At 39.9% G+C, this 18,999-nt stretch overlaps 1 protein-coding gene across 8 annotated transcripts in view; it reads right to left on the bottom strand.

The window, feature by feature from the left end:
• RCBTB1 (RCC1 and BTB domain containing protein 1) overlaps window positions 1–18,999 on the bottom strand; it is a 46,434-nt gene that overhangs the window by 16,795 nt on the left and 10,640 nt on the right. For 4 of the 8 annotated variants that reach the window (XM_045567112.1, XM_045567109.1, XM_045567111.1 and 1 more), the window contains 4 exons: window positions 12,809–12,975; window positions 12,274–12,424; window positions 5,615–5,781; window positions 1,915–2,073 (listed from right to left, as the gene is read on the bottom strand). In XM_045567112.1, the coding sequence (XP_045423068.1) occupies window positions 1,915–2,073; window positions 5,615–5,781; window positions 12,274–12,424; window positions 12,809–12,934 (603 nt within the window). In that variant the 5' untranslated portion in view covers window positions 12,935–12,975. Of the gene's footprint in view, window positions 1–1,914; window positions 2,074–3,727; window positions 3,792–5,614; window positions 5,782–12,273; window positions 12,425–12,808; window positions 12,979–14,079; window positions 14,099–18,999 lie in introns of those variants that run through there. The other 4 variants (XM_045567110.1, XM_045567108.1, XM_045567113.1 and 1 more) reach the window with 3 other exon arrangements.

Here is an 18,999-nt window from a genome sequence, read left to right as displayed (position 1 = left end):
CCAGGGAAAGGGAAATACGACTAAATTTTCCACTGAAATATGTCAGAATAGATGAATTAAATTTGCATTTTCAAAGATCCCTTTGGCCACAACATGAGGGGTGATAGGAGCATGTAAGACTAGAGGCAGGAAGACCATTTGAGAGCTAATTTGGTCTCTCATCACAGTGAGCTCGGGAGTGACCACAGGGCCAACAGAGGGATAGAGAGGAAGGGGAGGAGCAGGGACTTCCCAGCACGTGGTGAGCCCTAAATGTCTGGAGCAGGAAGGTCCATCTGCTGAGAGTAACACAGCTGGGTGCAGGTTTGACAGGACTGTTAAAGGTTTACAACAGCCAGTAGAAACAGGAAAAAAGCATTGACCAGGAACAAATAAAGGTCTAGCTCAAATTAGAAACCCAAGATTGGTGCGGCACCAAGCCCCACAGCAACACAGGGCCACAGACATATACTGGGGCTTTGCGGGGCAATGCCATGGAGGGGAAAGGGGGCGTGAACTTGAGGGTCCTAGTGAGAGATGGTTTAAGGCACTTTCATCCAATTCCAGAAGTGTAACAGCTGTGCAATTTCTGGAGGGAAATTTGGCAATAGCTATCAACATTTTAAATGGCATGCACCTTGACCAAGAAATTCTATTTCCAGGAATTTATTCTATAGAAATAATTGCCTAAGTGTACAAAGATACACACACACAAACACACAGTAACACAGAAAATCAGTGTAACATTGCTCATAACAGCAAAAAATTAGAAACAACTGAAATGTCCATCAGTAGAGCTCTGAATGTGGGTCATTCGTAGAGACAAAACTAAGCAGCCACTGGGATGAAAAGGTCTGTACAAATGGTCTGAAAACAGACACAGATAAATACATGCTGTCAAATGGGGCAGGGGGAAGCAAGCTGAGGAACAGCAGAGAAAAGCAGCAGAGAAAATCATGCCATTTTAAAAAAAACAATTATAAACATCCATATATAATTGTCTACAGAAAAAAAGTCCAAAAGGATATGCATGAAACTATTAACAAGATATAGAAAAAGGTATTCACTTTTTACTTTATGTTTCACCTATTGTCTTCCTTTGTTAAAATAACCACATACTAATGATTTAAAAATTAAACTTATTTTTAAAAATAAAGGAGAAATGAAGAATACTGGAATGGAGGGTATCTGATGGCTATCTCAAGGAATTCTAAAGTCAGCCGGGATGATACCAGAATTGATAAAAAATAAGTTAACATAGGTGAGGATTCAGTAAACTCTAAGGTCCCCTAGGACCCCAATGCATGATGCCATAATATCTATGTCCAAAATTTGTATAATTTTCATGCACTTAAACATGCACAGGAAGTAACTGGCCCATTTAAGTAGAAGTTGCAACCAGAGATAATTTCATAGAAATAACTATCAGCTCAAAGGTGATCACAGTAGAGGGTAACTGAAAGGTAAGTTTTAAAAAGTAGCTAACAACAATCAGGACAAAAAAAATCTGCTTTTGCAAATTGCTTCTTCCTGTAAACAAACATTCAAAATGCAGATGGGTAGTTCTACAAAGACTTTATCAGCTATCTTTAAAAAATTTGCACAGCTGACATTTTCATTGAAAGAGAGGTAGTATCAAATTATTTAATCCATTACATTAAACACCACAAATACCTATAAGCATCAGGCCATCTGGAGCTTGGCCAAAAATAAAATTTAGACACGCTAGAATCTTTACTTGCAGACAAATCTTGGAATTTAAAAAAGTCATCCTGAGGCGCAAACATCCCCTGGTTACTCCTCAGTCAACTCTCAATGGAGCTACCAAAACAAAGCACTCTTCCTTCCGTGATCTGATACATGCATCTCATGAAGAAACTGACATTTATTTGAAAAACGAGGTAGACGGGGAGCAGAAATGGAGAGAGAGCTCACCTCACCATTGTCTAGGACAGCCATGGATGATGTCTGACCACAGGCAATGCCAACCACCCGCTTAATATTTAAACAGGTTGTAACTTTTCGAGGAGTTGGTTGATTTGCTGTAGAACCTGATCCCACCTGACCACAGTTGTTATATCCCCAAGCAAACACCTACAAAAGAAGAGAAAAAGAAAAAGAAATAGGGTGAAAATTTGACTTCTAACACAATCATAAAATCAAAGTAAACCCACTTAATGAGTATTTACTATGGGCTAAAAGGTACTAAATGCTTTACACACATTAACCTATTTAATCCTCTTAGTAATCCTGCAAAGTGACCTTGGCCTACGTAATATTATAATCCCCATTTTATATATGGCAACTGAAACACAGAGAGGTTAAGTGACTTGATAGCGGTCCCACAGCTAGTAGGTAGTGCAAGTGGAATTCAGGCTCAAGCAGTCTCCCTATGCTCTTAACCACTAAGCTACGGTGCCTCTATAATTATTGCAACTATATAGATGCACATATATAATTGGGCCAGAGGGGCCTCACTATGTTGCCCAGGCAGGTCTCAAACTCCTGGGCTCAAGCAATCCTCTGGGCTCAGCCTCCCCGGTAGCTGGGACTGCAGGTACATGCCACCATAGGTACATGCCACTGTGCCAGCCTTCTATATATTTCTCAATGTGGCATCAATAGGAAATGAGGCATATGCCACATAACTATCAATAATGTAAAAAATTTGGTCAACTCTTTGGGCACAAATATTCATTGTTTTTCATGGAAACCTTTCTAAACAGAAACGTAAACAGAGAGAAGAATTAGGGAAGGGGTGTTGGCAGTAGAGGAAATAACTTCCTCTAACACCAGGAGAATTTCTAAGACCCCAACCCCCACTGCCCTTCACTTGCCTGCCGGAAGTGATCCATGCACATCCTGAGTTTGGCCTCCACAATTCTTTCTTTCCTCTGTCAGCACTTTCTATTTAAGTTCACATGTTGGATGTTGCCCAAGGCAACAACAGCAAAACCCACTGCTGATGTCTTAAAGAATATGTGCTACACAGGTTCATTTCACAGATACAAAGAAATAACCTGCAATACTTCCTCAAAATATATTCACAGGAATATCTAGCACAATAATCCAAATATTTAGCACAATTATCCAAAGTAGCATATGCTTATGGTTAAAATAAAGCAGGAATCCAGCCTGTACAAATTAGCAAATTTTGTCTAATTTCAACAATCATTCTTCTGGCACTACTCAAATATAGCAAGTTCCTTTGCAATGCTGCTACCTTTCATTTAAAAATTGGAACTGTAGTTCCACCAACTGTAGTTCCACCAGGAAACAGTGGATTCTAGGCATAAAGCCTGTGTGCTATGTCTGGCTCCAGCACATCCCAGGCCATGAAACCTGGAGCTTTTTGGTTTCTTCATCTATAACTTGTCCTACTTCGTAAAATCACTATCACACCACTGAAGAACTTTAAACAGGGGAACAATATGATCTAATCTATGTTTTAGAAATCATAGGAAGATAGAGATGTGAGACCGGACAGGTAGATCAATTAAAAAGTTAGGAACAGAAGAGACTGTGGCAGTAGTCCAAGTAGACGACAACAAGACCTGACCAAAGGCGATGGAGATGGAGAGGACAAATGATATAAGAGATTAGAAGGGAGAATCAGCAGGACGAGTAATCTTTAAAGTGAGTACAGAACTTGGGGCTGAACACGTGGTACATTTTCTCCAACATCATTACGTATACTGAAAAACAAAATAGACCTTAAGGGATGGAGGTAATTAAAAAAAATACGTACAGAAAACTGTTCCACAAATCTGATTTGCAGTCTTAGCAGAACATGAGACTCGGCTGCCTTAAGATCGAATTCTGTCAGCAAGAGTGGTACTGTTTACATAATATATATTTTGTTAGAGAAAGAGTGTGTTCCCACAATGTTTTTAGCTACACACACAGGGCTACTATGTTCATATCATACCAAATACAAAAATGGTCATTATTTCATTTTTTTTTTTTTTTTAAAAGCAAGGAACTTTCATGATAGCCAAAAGTAAAAGCAACCCAAGTGTCCATCAATGGATAAACAAAATGTGGTATACAGGCCGGGCGCGGTGGCTCACGCCTGTAATCCTAGCACTCTGGGAGGCCGAGGCCAGTGGATCACTCAAGGTCAGGAGTTCGAGACCAGCCTGAGCAAGAGCGAGACCCCGTCTCTACTAAAAAATAGAAAGAAATTATCTGACCAACTAAAAATATATATATATAGAAAAAAAATTAGCCGGGCATGGTGGCACATGCCTGTAGTCCCAGCTACTCGGGAGGCTAAGGCAGTAGGATCGCTTACGCCCAGGAGTTTGAGGTTGCTGTGAGCTAGGCTGATGCCATGGCACTCACTCTAGCCCGGGCAACAGAGCGAGACTCTGTCTCAAAAAAACAAAAACAAAAACAAAAACAAAATGTGGTATACAGCAAGTCCTCAAATAACGTTGTTATAACATTAATGAGAAAAAGAAATTGATTCCTGGCCAGGGCCACTGTCTTTGTAGCGTTTGCTCGTCCTCCCCACAACTGTGTGGGTTTTCTCTGGGTTCTCCGGTTTCCTCCCACATGCCAAAGCTGTGTACGATAGGCTGTGTCTAAGCTGTGCATGTGTTGTAGCAGTCCCATGGACGCACCCTGCGACAGGATGGCGTCCTGTCCAGGGCTTGTCCCCACCTTATACCCTGAGCTTCGGACCACTCATGACTCTGAACTGAGTAAATGAGTTGGAAAATGAATACATGAAAATACAAATTATTGTAAAATAAAAATTCACAGAGTAGATGATAATCATACAAATTCATGACAATACATGCAGTTCAAAAGTGCTCAGCAAGCTGTCATGTTTGTGATTGTTCTTGAACTGTGTGGTGGCAGGATGTACTACTCAGTTTTTGATTTGCAAATATTTATTCCTTCATTTAACCTCACCACCACTATGACCACCATCACTCACTGATTCACCAAAAACTGGGTTAATAATTCTCTTTTTACTAATACTTCTTTAATACATGTGTAGCTCACATTTATTTCAATTTTTAATATGAGATGTGGTTTGGGTCTTCATTTAGAAGTTTGGTGATGTTTTTGTGAATAGAAATATGCCACAAGAACTTAACTATTGCTTATATCAATCAGCCCATGACAAAACTGGTTTTATTACATGTCATTTCGCTTAAAGTCACAGTTTCCATGAACCTGTCCATGACGGTAAGTGAGGACTTACTACATGCATACAATGGAATATTATGCGGCCTTAAAAGGAAGTAAATCCTGTCACATGCTCAATGTGGGAAGAACCTTGAGGACATCGTGCTAAGTGAAATAAGTCAGTCACAAAGGACAAATACTGCACGATTCCACTTATATGAGGTACCTGGAGTAGTCAAACTCATAGCAACAAAGTAGAAAGGTGGTTGCCGGGGGTTAGAGTGAGGAGAGAATGGGGAGTTTAACAGGTACAGAATTTCAGTTTTGCAAGATGAAAAAAGTTCTGTGGGCAGGTAGGGATGACGGTTGCACAATAATGTGAACGTACTTAATGCCAATGAACTATACCCTTAAAAATAGTTAAGATGGCAAATTTTAGGTGTATTTTACCACGGTTTTAAAAATACAGAATAAAGAATAAAAGCAGCGTACTTACCTCTCCATCAGCTGCCAGAGCCATTGAATGGTGTGAGCCACAAGCTACTTCAACTACTTGCTTGATCAAGAGATTGGTACAGACTTGGACGGGAGCGATGCCTTGGTTGGTCGTCCCATTCCCAAGCTGGCTATATCCATTGTGGCCCCAGGCATAAACCACCCCATCTATACACAAAGTACACAAAGAATCAGCTCCAAGAAATGGTAACCCTTGTACTTTGTTCAATTCATTCTCCAATCTTCATTTCTCTCACATTGCCCCCTTATCTTTATTACGAAACCACTGATGGGGTGGGGGTGAGAGGAATGGATGAGAGAACAGGATAGACAGATATAAAATCTTTATATAAAATCCTTAAAGATAGGACTTGGTACTAACATAGATGGAAGATCAGCTTCATGGCTAGAAGTCAAAATTTATATACATATAAAAATTAGGCCGGGCGCGGTGGCTCACGCCTGTAATCCTAGCACTCTGGGAGGCCCAGGTGGGTGGATCACTCGAGGTCAGGAGTTCGAGACCAGCCTGAGCAAGAGTGAGGCCCTGTCTCTACTAAAAATTAGAAAGAAATTATCTGGCCAACTAAAAATATATATACAAAAAATTAGCCAGGCATGGTGACGCATGCCTGTAGTCCCAGCTACTCGGGAGGCTGAGGCAGTAGGATCGCTTAAGCCCAGGAGTTTGAGGTTGCTGTGAGCTAGGCTGATGCCACGGCACTCACTCTAGCCCGGGCAACAGAGCAAGACTCTGTCTCCAAAAAAAAAAAAAAATTTATATATATATAAAAATTAGACTTTCTAAACACTTTGATGCATCTCAGCAGTTTCTGTGTCAGGTACCAAGCAAAAGAAAGAAGATGCAAAAAAGCTCAACACTAATGTTTACCATCACTTTACCAAATACCAAGTCTCAGGGAACCCCTGGGAGGTGTATGTGTCACTCACTCACAAAGTACAGACGAAAGATGTATACTGTTTGCAAGGGAAGCAAAAAATCTCAGAGCCTCTCTCAAGCAGACTATTTTAGTGGCATGAAATCTGGGTTAATTTTTTTTTTTTTTTTACATAAAGCAACCATTTTATTATTATTCTGTATATCAGGAATCTGGACAGAGGACAATGGAGATGACTTGTCTTTGCTTCATGATATGTGTGATCTCAGGAAGATTCAAAGGCTGAGGATGACTCAATGGCTGGGGGCTGGCATCATCTGGAGGCATCTTCACTGCCATTGTGTGGCTATCTTTGGAAAGTATAATCAGTTTCCTATAAAGCACACAACTCAAGAACAGCCAAATGGAGGAGAGGCATACAGCAAGGTAAGGGGTGGGCTGCACAGAGCTTCCATGCCCTCCCTGGCCACAGCACCTTGACATGTTCACCAACCTGGAAGCTCCTCTGTCTGCATTTTTTTAAGAGACAGGGTCTCTCTGTCACCCAGGCTGGAGTGCGGTTGGCGCAATCATAGTTCACTGCAGCCTTGAACTCCTGGGCTCAGGCAATCCTCCTCCCTCAGCCTCCTGAATAGTTGGGACTACAGGCACGGGCCACTACACTGACTAATTTTTCTTTCTTTCTTTCTTTGTTTTTTTTTCTATGTAGAGACAGGGTCTCGCTGTGTTGCCTCAGCTGGTCTCGAACTTCTGGGTTCAAACAATCCTCCCCCTGCCTAAGCCTCCCAAAGTGCTGGGATTACAGGCGTGAGCCACCATGCCCAGCTTTGTCTGAATTATTTTAAAATGACTTGGGTTGAAATAAATAATTAGACAGTCTTATTGAAAAATTAGATTAATTCCTCATACCGTACACCATGATAACTTCTCAATAAATCAGAAATTTAAAAGTAAAAAATAAAACTGTATAGGATCTAGAAGGAAAAAATTAGTGAATTTGTTCATAAGCTGGGAATAGAGAAAACTTTCCTGACTCAAAAATCCAGAAACAATAAGAAAAAAGACTGATAAATCCAGTTACATTAAAAAAAGTTTTTTTACATGGAAAAAAACACCATGAGCAAAGAAAAAATTAAATACTGGGAAAAAATATTTTATATCACTAAAAGATAATATCCCAAATATAAAAAGAGCTCCTAAAAACACAAAAGAAAAAGACCAAATGGTACTTAACCATACAAAAAGGTGCTCAACCTCACTCCTAAGAAGAAAAATGCAAATGACATCTTAACACAACAGAAGACCAGGCTCCTACTTATCAAGGCTGATCTAGCTACTACCATTGCTGAACACCCACTATGCCAGTAGCAGAGACCAATGCAGAGCCCCCAACATGGCACCATCCCTCAGGGAGATCACTCAGCCATTTGGTGACAAGTTGATCACAATGGACCTACTGGATTCTAGAAGGACAAGACATTTGTATTGACAGAAATCAACATATAATCCAGGTATGTTTCCTGCCCACAGGGCCTTAGCCAGCACCACTATCTGAGGGCTTACAGAATATTTAATCCACTGACACAGGATCCCACAAAACATCTCATCAGACCAACAGATCAACTTTACAGCAAAAGAGGTGCAGCAGTGTGTGCATATGACCATGGGGTTCACAGGCCCTATGACATACTGCAACACACAAAGGCTGCTGGCCAGAATGTGACGGATGAGCTGGCCAAAGGGACTGCTAAGGCACCAGCCTGGAGATGATGCCATGTGCGGATGGGATGCCATCCACCAAGAGAAGTGTATTCTTTAATCAGTGGCCACTATATGGTGCTGCGTCTCATAACAGGTAGAATACATGGGTCCAGGAACCAACAGTGGATATATAAGAGGCCCTGCTGACCAGTACTCCCAGTGACTGACTTGGGGAACTTGGGCTTCCTGTCCCTGCAATTCTAGTTTCCCCAAGTTTATAAGTCCTGGTTCCCAAAGAGAGAACACTTCCACTAAGGGACACAATGAGAGTCCCGCTGAACTTGAAGCTATGGCTGCCATAGGAACTCTGATCCTCTAGCCAAAGTCCAACAGGAAAGAAGAGCTGCCCTCTTGCCAGGGGCAAATGACCCCATTGACAGAAGAGGTAGGACTGTTGTTATGTAACAGGGGCAGAGAGGAATATATTTGGCATCCAGGTGACACTTGGGAGTCTTTTTGTGCACACTTGCCCAATACTTATGGTAAACAGAAATGTACAGCAGCCATGGCCTGAGTACAGCAACGGTCTCAGCTCTTACTCCTCATGGACGAGAGTCTGGGCCACCCAAGCCAGGTGCCAGCCACTACTTGTAAGACGGTATACATACACCTCTCTTTCCTTTTTCCTTGATGAAGCTCTAGAAAGGTGAACTCCATCACAAGATGGCTTAGTCCCAAATCCTGGTGAAGCCCTCAAAGCAACACAACCCCCAGACATCAGCACCCACTTCCCCAGCCCTGCTCTGGCCACACAGTCTTGAGCAGACCAATGATGAATCTTTAGGAACACGTGAGGCTTAAAAGATGAGCAAAATTACCCAAGGATGTGAGAGTGAAACAAGCTCAAAGAGAAAATAATCGAGAGGGGCCCTGAAGGTAGCTACGAGGCCCTGTAGTGAGAAGAGGAGAATTACAAGGCCACATACCGAATACTGAGATCCTACACTTCCCTTGCTCAGCTCCCAGAAAGCTGGCAAAAAAGCTTTATATCCCCAGGTCAGGAAACTGGCAGATTCTACTTTATAGAAATTCACAGTTATTACCTCCCTCAGTACTTGACGGGCCACACCCATGAACACAGAACTCCCAACATGTGTAAAGTGCCCTGCTCTTACCTGTGAACCGACAGCCAGGATCGCCACACTTTAGAAGAAAGCCTCTAACATGAAAGTCAGAGACCAAAACAAAGAGAAACAAGAAATTTGGGAGGAGAAAAAGAAACAATGTAGAGAACAGAAGATAACTTAGAAATAACCTACAATTATAAATAGCCTCAAAGAGAAGATATTGAATCCATCCAACAATAGCAAGAAGCTCTAGAAAGGAACATTTAAAGAACAAGAAAGCACTTGGAAATGTAACAGCAGAAATGTTAAAATCTGACATAAGGCTTGTAAGATAAAGTTGAAGAAATTTTCCAGAACATAGATGGGAGAGAAAACAAAAGAAAATAAGGAAGATCAGTACAGAATCTCTAACTTCCTTCCAAGAAAAACTCCAAAAAAGAGGGAACAGAGAAAACAGAGGGGAAATTGTCATGAAATATTACAAGAAAGTTTTCTAGAAATGAAAGAATTTCCAGATTAAAAGGCCTATAAGAATGACCTTTTTAATACAATTAAAAATTACACCAGAGTACAGAGTCATAATTATTTCAGAACACTTGGAATAAAGAAAAGATTCTTAAAGCTTCCAAAGAGGAAAAAAAATCATATACAAAATAGCAAAAGTCAGAAAGTCACCAGACTCTCAACAGCAACCCTGAAACTTGAAAAGCACAAAGACTTCAACATTCTGAGGAAATAAGATTTCCAACCTAGAATTCTAAGCCCAGCCAAACCACTGACAGGCATTAGTAAGGGTAAAGACATTTTAGGACAGGATCTCAAAGATTTCTCACACCCTCTTTTCTGGAAAGCTTCTAGAGAATGTGTTTCACCCAAATGAGGGTATAATCCAAAGAAGACAACGTGAGACATAAAAAATAGGGAGTCCAGAAAGGACAAAGTGAAGGGACTTCTGAGGACAAAGGTGAAGTGAATAGCTGTGTATAGGTTTAGAGAGTGACCAGTCCAGACTGGAGCAAGGGACAGAGGGCTCCAGACATTCCCTGATATGCTTAGAAGTGCTGTGAAATGATGTGCTGCTCTGCGGAAGAGTTTGGGCATACATTAATGATGGCTGTATAGAAAAGTAAGTAAATGAAAAAACCTGAGGCAATTATCGACTCCAGGAAAACAAACAGTTGTACAAGGAAGGAGGCGGCTCAGCTATAAATAATACCCATATGGTCCAAATAATATAAACACTGAATACTGATTTAACTAAAATGATATCACTATATTGAAAGGATCAGGAGAGGGAAGGGTAGGCGGAAAAGCTAAATTCTATCTGCCACTACAGAAAGTTAAAGGATAATATTTAAAATTGAAAATTCAGAAATAGGAGTATAAGCATGTTATTTTAAAAATATGAGATTAAATACCAGAAGTATATGAAAGAGTTAAAAGTGGTTCCCTCTAAAGAGTAGTTACTAAGAGAAGCAAGATAAGGCAGAGGCACTCCTAATTTTCACCAAAAAACTGATACTATTTGATGGTTTGATGAGTAAAATTGTTTTAAAACTATTTGTTTTTAATACATATATAACACATATGCAACATGCATAATGACACGTAATATAAAGCACGATGTATACTGTATAAAATGTGTTATAAAAATCAAAACTTAATTAACCACAAAAAGAAAGATATCCCCACAAAAAATGGTTATTTATTTGTTTATATCTGAAATGTACCACTCAATATATTTAAAACTGTATGATCCGGACTCAGAAAATAATTCCAAAAGAGTTATAGTTTCCTAAGGTCACCACTTTGAAGAAAACCAAGAAACTGAATGTATATGTTTTAGTATGTTTGCTCTAAAAAAAACCTGCCTCAGTATTTTATGGTCAAAAATCAGGGGCAAATTACATTTGATATGTGCTAGGAAGAAATTAAATCCTTAGGTCACAATGGCTGACAAGATGAACCAGTCAGTAATGCAGTAACTGTTTGAAAGAACCAGCGTGATGCCACGAGGCATGATTACACAAAGCAGAAGTGAGATAATCACCTCATTATGCACAACTCCAGTTGGACTTGTATTAGATGATCACGCTCAGCTCTGGACCTCACAGCTTGTGAAAGATGCAGAGAACTTGGAGTGGATTCAGAGATGAGCTACAGGCAATTAAAACGCTAGATACCTGGGCCTATGGCAGCATCTAAGGAAGCTGCGATTCCTCAGTCTAGACACAGAAAGGTAGGGATGCAAACCCTTTCCCAGATGCCACCCTAGACTATTATTCAATAAAAATCTGAGGACCTCTGCAAAAGAGAAAGCAAAAGCTAATGTGCCTAAAATATAAAGGGAAGCATTTAAAGTTATATGTAACATACTTTCAGAGAGTGCTGGTTACCCACAGTGCGGATAAATCACCAAAGAAAAATGTCTCCTCCCTTTAGTGATCTTGAAGAGACAGAGAAAAAAAGGACAAGAATCTATCAACCCACATCCCCGACTCTTTCAATATGACCCACGTGAATGCCAAGGAATAAACTATGATTTCTCCATTCAAATGATTCAGGAATTATACAAGGAGGGAAAACCAGTAGGATCTGTGTTTATAAAAATATACCCAAGAGACCCTGAAAGTTGCCTTGCAACCACAAATCCACTGGAAAATTAGGCTGGAAGGACCACTCCATTTGCTATATCTAGCTGTCTACAGCTTTACATAAGTGGTCTAAAACCTCAGAAGTCTGCCCAGTTTGCAAGACTTCCTCTATGGCTGTTCCTGAGTTAGCCTGAAGTGTTTAACCTGTTTTGTGTACTTCTCCTCAGAAATTAAGAAACAAACAGTCCAAAATTAATTAATACAGCTCTACCTTCTCTTAGCTTAGAGTTAACTGCTCGACTTTCCCAAAACTGAAAAGCTAGATTTGTTTCTCTTTACCTTCAGTGCTGAGAAGAACGTGTGGTCCACTCCCGTAACTGAGGCTTTTAATCTTCTTTCCACATAAGGCTTCTAGCTTTTTGGGCACAAGCGTACTCTGGTTATCTCCAGTTCCTAGACAGTTACTATAGTTCAGTCCAAATACAAAGACCTAGAAAATAAATGGTTTTGTTGGAGTCATTTGGCATAACGCTATAGTAAAAGCTCCCTTCTCTGCTCTGAAAATAAGACACTTCAAATTCAACTGGATAATTCAGTAGGTAAGAAGGGACTGATAAGGTTGTTAAACACTCAACCTCTGCTGGCATTACTAAAGTTTTAGAATATTTGTCTATACCATGAAACTCAAAGAGCAGTCTGGAGGGGTATAAATCATGACAGTGAAAGAAGAGGGAAACTGTATCAAAGGCATAGTCTTCCTGAACTTCAGGTTCTCTTTATCCCCCACCTTTTCTCTGTGTTTGAATGGCACACGTTGAAGCCCAATCCCAAAGTAAGCCCTGAAACTAAACTCTAGGTTTTAAGAGAGGCTTACCTCATCATTGTCAGTAACGTAGAGTGCTTCACTGGCTGAGGTGCCAAAGACACAAGCTTTCCGAATAGATGCAATTTCTTGAGGTGACAGCAGAGTGAAGATTGGCCACTTCCCTACATCCACCATGACTCTGGCTTCGAGCAACTCCTATAAATAAGCTGACATCTCTGCTGGAACAAACAAAAAGGATTCCAAGAAGAAATTAAATAACCATTTAGCTAACTTTAAAAATAAAAGACCTGTTAACAAAAGCTAACAAAAGCCAGCTCCAGAATAAATGAACTATCTTTAGTTAAACGGAGCACTCACTTTCCCCAGCAACGTGTCCAACCCTTCTTCTACCTCAAATCTGGGCCTGTTTCTGTAATGATAGGACAACCTGCTAGAACTGGTTGTTTGTCTTGCTCACTTATTATCAGTGCTTATCTGTTCCATAAGTGCTTCCTACTCACCCTCTTCCTAGACCTCTAAAATAGCCAAGAGAGGGAGGTTCAAGACCAAGTTTGGTGCCGGGCATGGTGGCTCACGCCTGTATTCCTAGCACTGTGGGAGGCTGAGGTGGGTAGATCGCTTGAGGTCAGGAGTTCGAGACCAGCCTGAGCAAGAGCGAGACCCCATCTCTACTAAAATAGAAAGTAAGTATCTGGACAACTAAAAATATATATAGAAAAAATTAGCCGGGCATGGTAGCGCATGCCTGTAGTCCCAGCTACTCGGGAGGCTGAGGCAGTAGGATCGCTTAAGCCCAGGAGTTTGAGGTTGCTGTGAGCTAGGCTGACGCCACGGCACTCACTCTAGCCCGGACAACAGAGCGAGACTCTGTCTCAAAAAAAAAAAAAAGACCAAGTTTGTTCCGGCTCCAGCACCTCCAATAGCACCACACACAGAGAGGGGCTCAGGACTTGAGCATACTTAGCCAAGGCCTCAGTTCCCTGCATCCAGAGAGACTTTTCCCAGCAGCACCAACTTGGATGACAAAGACCAGGTGTCTGCTCTCAGCCCCAAGTATCACACCATATATTCAATAAGGATTAAACACCATCACATCAGGCTATTCACTGTCACCACACAGCCAGACAACTCGAGTAGCATGTGAATGTTCTGACAAATGTGTGTGTGTGTGTGTGTGTGTGTGTGTGTGTGTGTGTGTGTGTGTGTGTGTGTATGTTGGTAGGGACAGGTAAAGGATTTGAGGGAATAATACATGAACATGATAAAAAAAATTTTGTTCCAAATAATACGAAAGAGTAGAAGAAAGTAACTCTCCTTACCATCCCTCCCTGACCCTCATCTCAAAGACAACCACTGTTACCAGTTGTTTGTAATTCCTTCCAGAGACAGTGTACACTCACAAAAGCACGACATGTATGCTATGTATGTGTAGCCTGAAAAACAAAAACACAAATAGAAGCTTTTCCCCCCACTTAACAGTATATCATAGAAATCATTCTATATTAGCACATGCAGACCTATTTCATTTCTTTTCGATGGTACTATAGCATTCCATTACATGGATTTAACAATTTACCCGTTTCCTACTGAGACGCATTTCTAGTCTTTTGCTGGAATACCACTGCAATTATTGCTTGCATATATTATTGTATATATGTGTCTTGTTTCATACATAAATGTCTAAGATAAATCCCTAAAAATGGAATTGCTAGGTCAAAGTCTAATAAGCTATTTTACCTTTAATAGCAACTTCCAACTGTCCTCCAATGTAGTAGTACCAATACATAAAATCGCCATCAATGCAAGGTAGAGCCTGTTTACCCACACTCTTCCCACACAGCCTATTACCATGGCATCTCAGTTTTGTTTAAACTGGCACTTCTCCTATGGTAAGTGAGGCCAGGCATCATTTAAAAAAATAATCAGAATATAGCAACAATAACAACTAACTTATTAAGCACCAAGGGCCAAGCACTGTTCTAAGTGCTTTGACATTTATTATTTAATCCTCACTTTACCAATAAGGAAATAGAGTCAAAGAGACTTTAAGAATTTGCTTGAGCTCGTAAGTGGCAGCATCAGGATCTGAGTCCAGGAGGTCTAGAGCTGGAGCCTGCTCTCTTCACCTGCTGCCAACATATGTTTAAGAGCCACATGTCAGCCTTCTGTGTCATGTGCCTAGTTTTCCTATTGGATCATGGTTCTTTTTCTTGTTCTTGATTTATAAGTATTCTTTGTATGGTAAGATTATCTCCAATGCTTTTAAAAGAAGTAAAGATAACAAAACCAGGTGGCCCTCAAATGACCTGCCTGGTGCCTCTTACAAAACAGATGGGGAAAGGAGTCACAAGAAGTCAAGCCATATAAACCCCTATAAGCAGGTAGACAAATTTCAAGAAAATCCAGATGCATATTTTCCTGTAATATGAACCATACAAGTTAGTCTTCAAAATTTTAAATTTTACATGATATAAAATTAGCCAAAAATATAAAGAGTCACTGCCTTTGAAATCATAACACAAAGGGCTCTTACCTTTCAAAACCGTACAATTTCCTGACAGCAGTACAATTATTCTGAAATCATTAATCGGATGCAAGCAGCTCTGCCCTAAGGGTTTGGTAACCTACTGCAAGATCAGGCTAACCTTCATAATGACAGTGTATTATATGAATTGACTTTACTCACTGCTAAATTACCTCAAACTTTATTTTACAAGGTATTTCTCCAAAGACTTGTAATTTAAGACTCAATTTAAAAAACAGTCCGTATATCTTACATGTCCACACCCTTCATAAAAGAAAAAAGCATCCCCAATAGTCTTGGTATGGTGGAAACCAGAGTCCTGCCTGAGGCCTGTGCTTTGGTCCCAGGTCTACTTTGAATCAGTAAGTATGACATGCTATTTGCCTTTTTGAGCCTGGGTTTCCCACAAATCTGTCCCAGCTCTAAAAATTTTTGATTTTATGTTTAAGATGCAATGAAGAAGCTATGGGGGATTACTTGAATGCATGAGAACAACAGGGGTAGTAATGTTGGCCAAGCAAGTAATTATTCCTAGCAACACAATCAGGCAAAGCAAATAAGAGCAGGGACGAAGAAACTAACAATTACCAAGAACCTGCCTTGTCACAGACACTGTGTTTGGTAGCCACCCACACTCTTTCACTTAATCTTCACAATAATCTTGTAAGGAGGCGACTATAAACCATTCTTGACAGATGGTGAATGAGCTCAGAGATGAAATGTCTTGCCAAGGTCACAAGGCAGTAAGTGGCACAGTCAGGATTCAACCCCCACCATTCTGATTCTTCCCATGGAGAATGTTGGTCCTGGCCCTTCAATGGCTAAACTCCAAACTCCACCATTACTTCCTTCTGACTTTGTCTTGTCTTGTCTCATAAATGTACACCATCAACTGTTTTTAAAGTATTCCAAATATAAAAAATACTCCCCCCCTCAAAAGAAAAGCATTGCCAAAAATGCCTCTGCCTAGATTTGCCTGGTTAAACCTCATGAATGTCTGTTTCCTTCACTCTTCCAACAACCTTTGGGAGGCCCTGGAGACCAAATGTGACCTCTCCCCTCAGGGAGCTCTCAACATTACAAGGTACATCTTTGGGCGATAGATTACTAAGGTACAAAGTATGTCTTTATTAGACCATGCTCAGCCAGGGCAGGTGATGACCTGAATAGGTATCCTGAGAATTCAGACAAGCTTCTCTGAGAGGTTTTGTGGAGCTATCAAAAAACCCAGGATATGCTACGCATCATACAGAACAACAAAACAGAGTCCTTAACTCGGGCATGTGGCATTTTCTTCCTAAGGCAGCAAAATATAAATGTAAATACCACCAAAATTTTCTAATTAACTCAAAATTACCACCATCACCATTACAAGCTGATTATTGTGGTGAGATGTTTAATTACCCCACTTTCCTTAGGGCAGTGGCGCCTTTTGCTATTATTAAGAAAACCATACTAAGCATAATTATTCAATCAACTTCAAGAATTAATGTTCGACCTTCCATCATAAAATTATGAAGTGTACATACTAAGAATCCAATAAGCTAAAGCAGATGGGATAATTAAAAATTAACTAGTATTTAATCTGTTATAAAATCTACATCAGACTTAAGAACCCTGTGGCTATCAATGACTCAAAAATACAAGAGCAATATTAGGACAGCTCTGATGTCATGACATCTACTAAATATGAAATAGAGGTATTAAAAGATTTGTATGGATTTTATTTTAAAGTAATATAAATATAGTTCAACTAAATTTCACTTAAATCACCATTCCAGAGGTTGCAGAGTAATTTAGATGCTTCAAAGAGTAAGATTTGAAGTGATTCTATCATGTACTGAGGAGGCACTGCTAATAGGGAAGAACCTTACCTGGCCTACTCAACCCAAGCCTTCCCTGATAGGCAGGTACCTTGGATAAGGACCCAACAGTGCCTAACTAAGTGCCCTAGGAAAAGCAGCCCAACTCTTTTCCTTCCCATGGCACTACGCATCCTCCAAATCATGACCACTCCCAAGGAAAGATGCCAAGAAAAAGTATAATACAACTAAATTATGTGCTTATCCCCAAATACAAAACAAAAAAAACATAAAAATAAATGTACCCTGTAAGACTTAGCTATGTTATAAAATATGTATTGTATGATTATAATTTTTTAATATACACAAAAACATATATAGCAAAATGTATCTCTCTGGAGAGATTACAGGTGACATTTTCGTTCTATTTTTCATATATATTCCCAAATTTCTAGAACAAATATTTTGTGACAAATAAAAATAAGCCAATAGTTTAAATGAAAATAAAGGTTTAATTATTTGAATTACCTTTTACCCGCTAAACTGTTACAAGTTTTAAGATGTATTCTTGCCTTATATTTATAACCTAGAATGGCAGAATGTTTCAGGCAAAATCTGTAAAATGAATTATTAATGTAAAATTAAACGTGGAAGGTGGGAATGTAAGAATAGTACCGCTGCTGTGGAAAACAGTGTGGCATTGCCTCAAAAAATTAAACATAGAATTACCATATGATCTAGCAATTCCACTTCTAGCATATATATACCCAAAGAACTGAAAGCAGAGACTCAAACAGATAGTTGCTTACCAATGGTCTTGGCAGTGTTATTCACAATAGTCAAAATGTGGAAACTCTCCAAATGTCCACGGACAGATGAATGAATAAAATGTGGTACATACATACGATGGAATGTTATTCAGCCTTAGGAAGGAAATCTGATACCTGCTACAACAGGGTTGAACTTTGAAGACATTATGCTAATGGAAAATAAGCTAGACACAAAAGGACAAATATTGTACAATGCCACTTATATGAGGTACCTACAGTAGTGAAATTCACAGACAGATAGTAGAATGTTGGTTGCCAAGACATGGAAAGAGGGTGGGGATAGGGAATTATTGTTCAATGGGTACAGAGTTTCACCTTGAAATGAGGAAAAAGTTCTAGAGATGGATGGTGGTGATGGTTACACAACAATGTGAAGGTACTCAGTGTCATTAAAATGTATACTTAAAAATGGTTAAAATGGCAAATTTTATGTTATGTATCTTTTACCGATAATTTTAAAAAAATCAAATAATGATCCCATGAGCTCATATCAAGCCTGCATTAATAAACTCAAAGATTTCATTTTTTTTTTTTTTTGAGACAGGGTCTCACTCTGTTACCCAGCTGGAATGCAGTGGCCTCATCATAGCTCACTGCAATCTCAAACTCCTGGGCTCAATGGGTCCTCCTGCCTCAGCCTTCTGAGTAGGTAAGACTACAGGTACATGCCACCATGCCTGACTAATTTTTCTTTTTTCTTTTAATAGAGACAGGGTCTCGCTCTTGCTCAGGCTTGTTTCAAACTCCTGGCCGCAAGCAATCCTCCTGCCTTGGCGTCCCAAAGTGCTACGATTACAGGCATGAGCCACTGCACGCGGCCTCAAAGATACATTTTTAAAATTAAAGTAGAAAGGTTTCAGTCCTAAAAAATACTTTTGGGAAAGTATAATCATACTTCATTAATTCTGTCTTGGGAACACAAGTTCAGATTAGAGAAATGCTCCACTGAACATTTCCAAAAGAAATACAGCCTCCTTAGAACTTCCCAGCACATACAGCAATTCAAACTAGACCAAATCTCACTTACTAAGATGAGAGGTCCTTCCAGGGCTTGATTGATAATCATAAAAATGATGAGTTGTA

Source organism: Lemur catta, chromosome 13, assembly GCF_020740605.2.
Source record: "Lemur catta isolate mLemCat1 chromosome 13, mLemCat1.pri, whole genome shotgun sequence".
Classification (NCBI taxonomy): Eukaryota; Metazoa; Chordata; class Mammalia; order Primates; family Lemuridae; genus Lemur; species Lemur catta.
The sequence above is the reverse complement of the archived record's forward strand: the minus strand, read 5'-3'. Positions and strand labels throughout refer to the sequence as shown.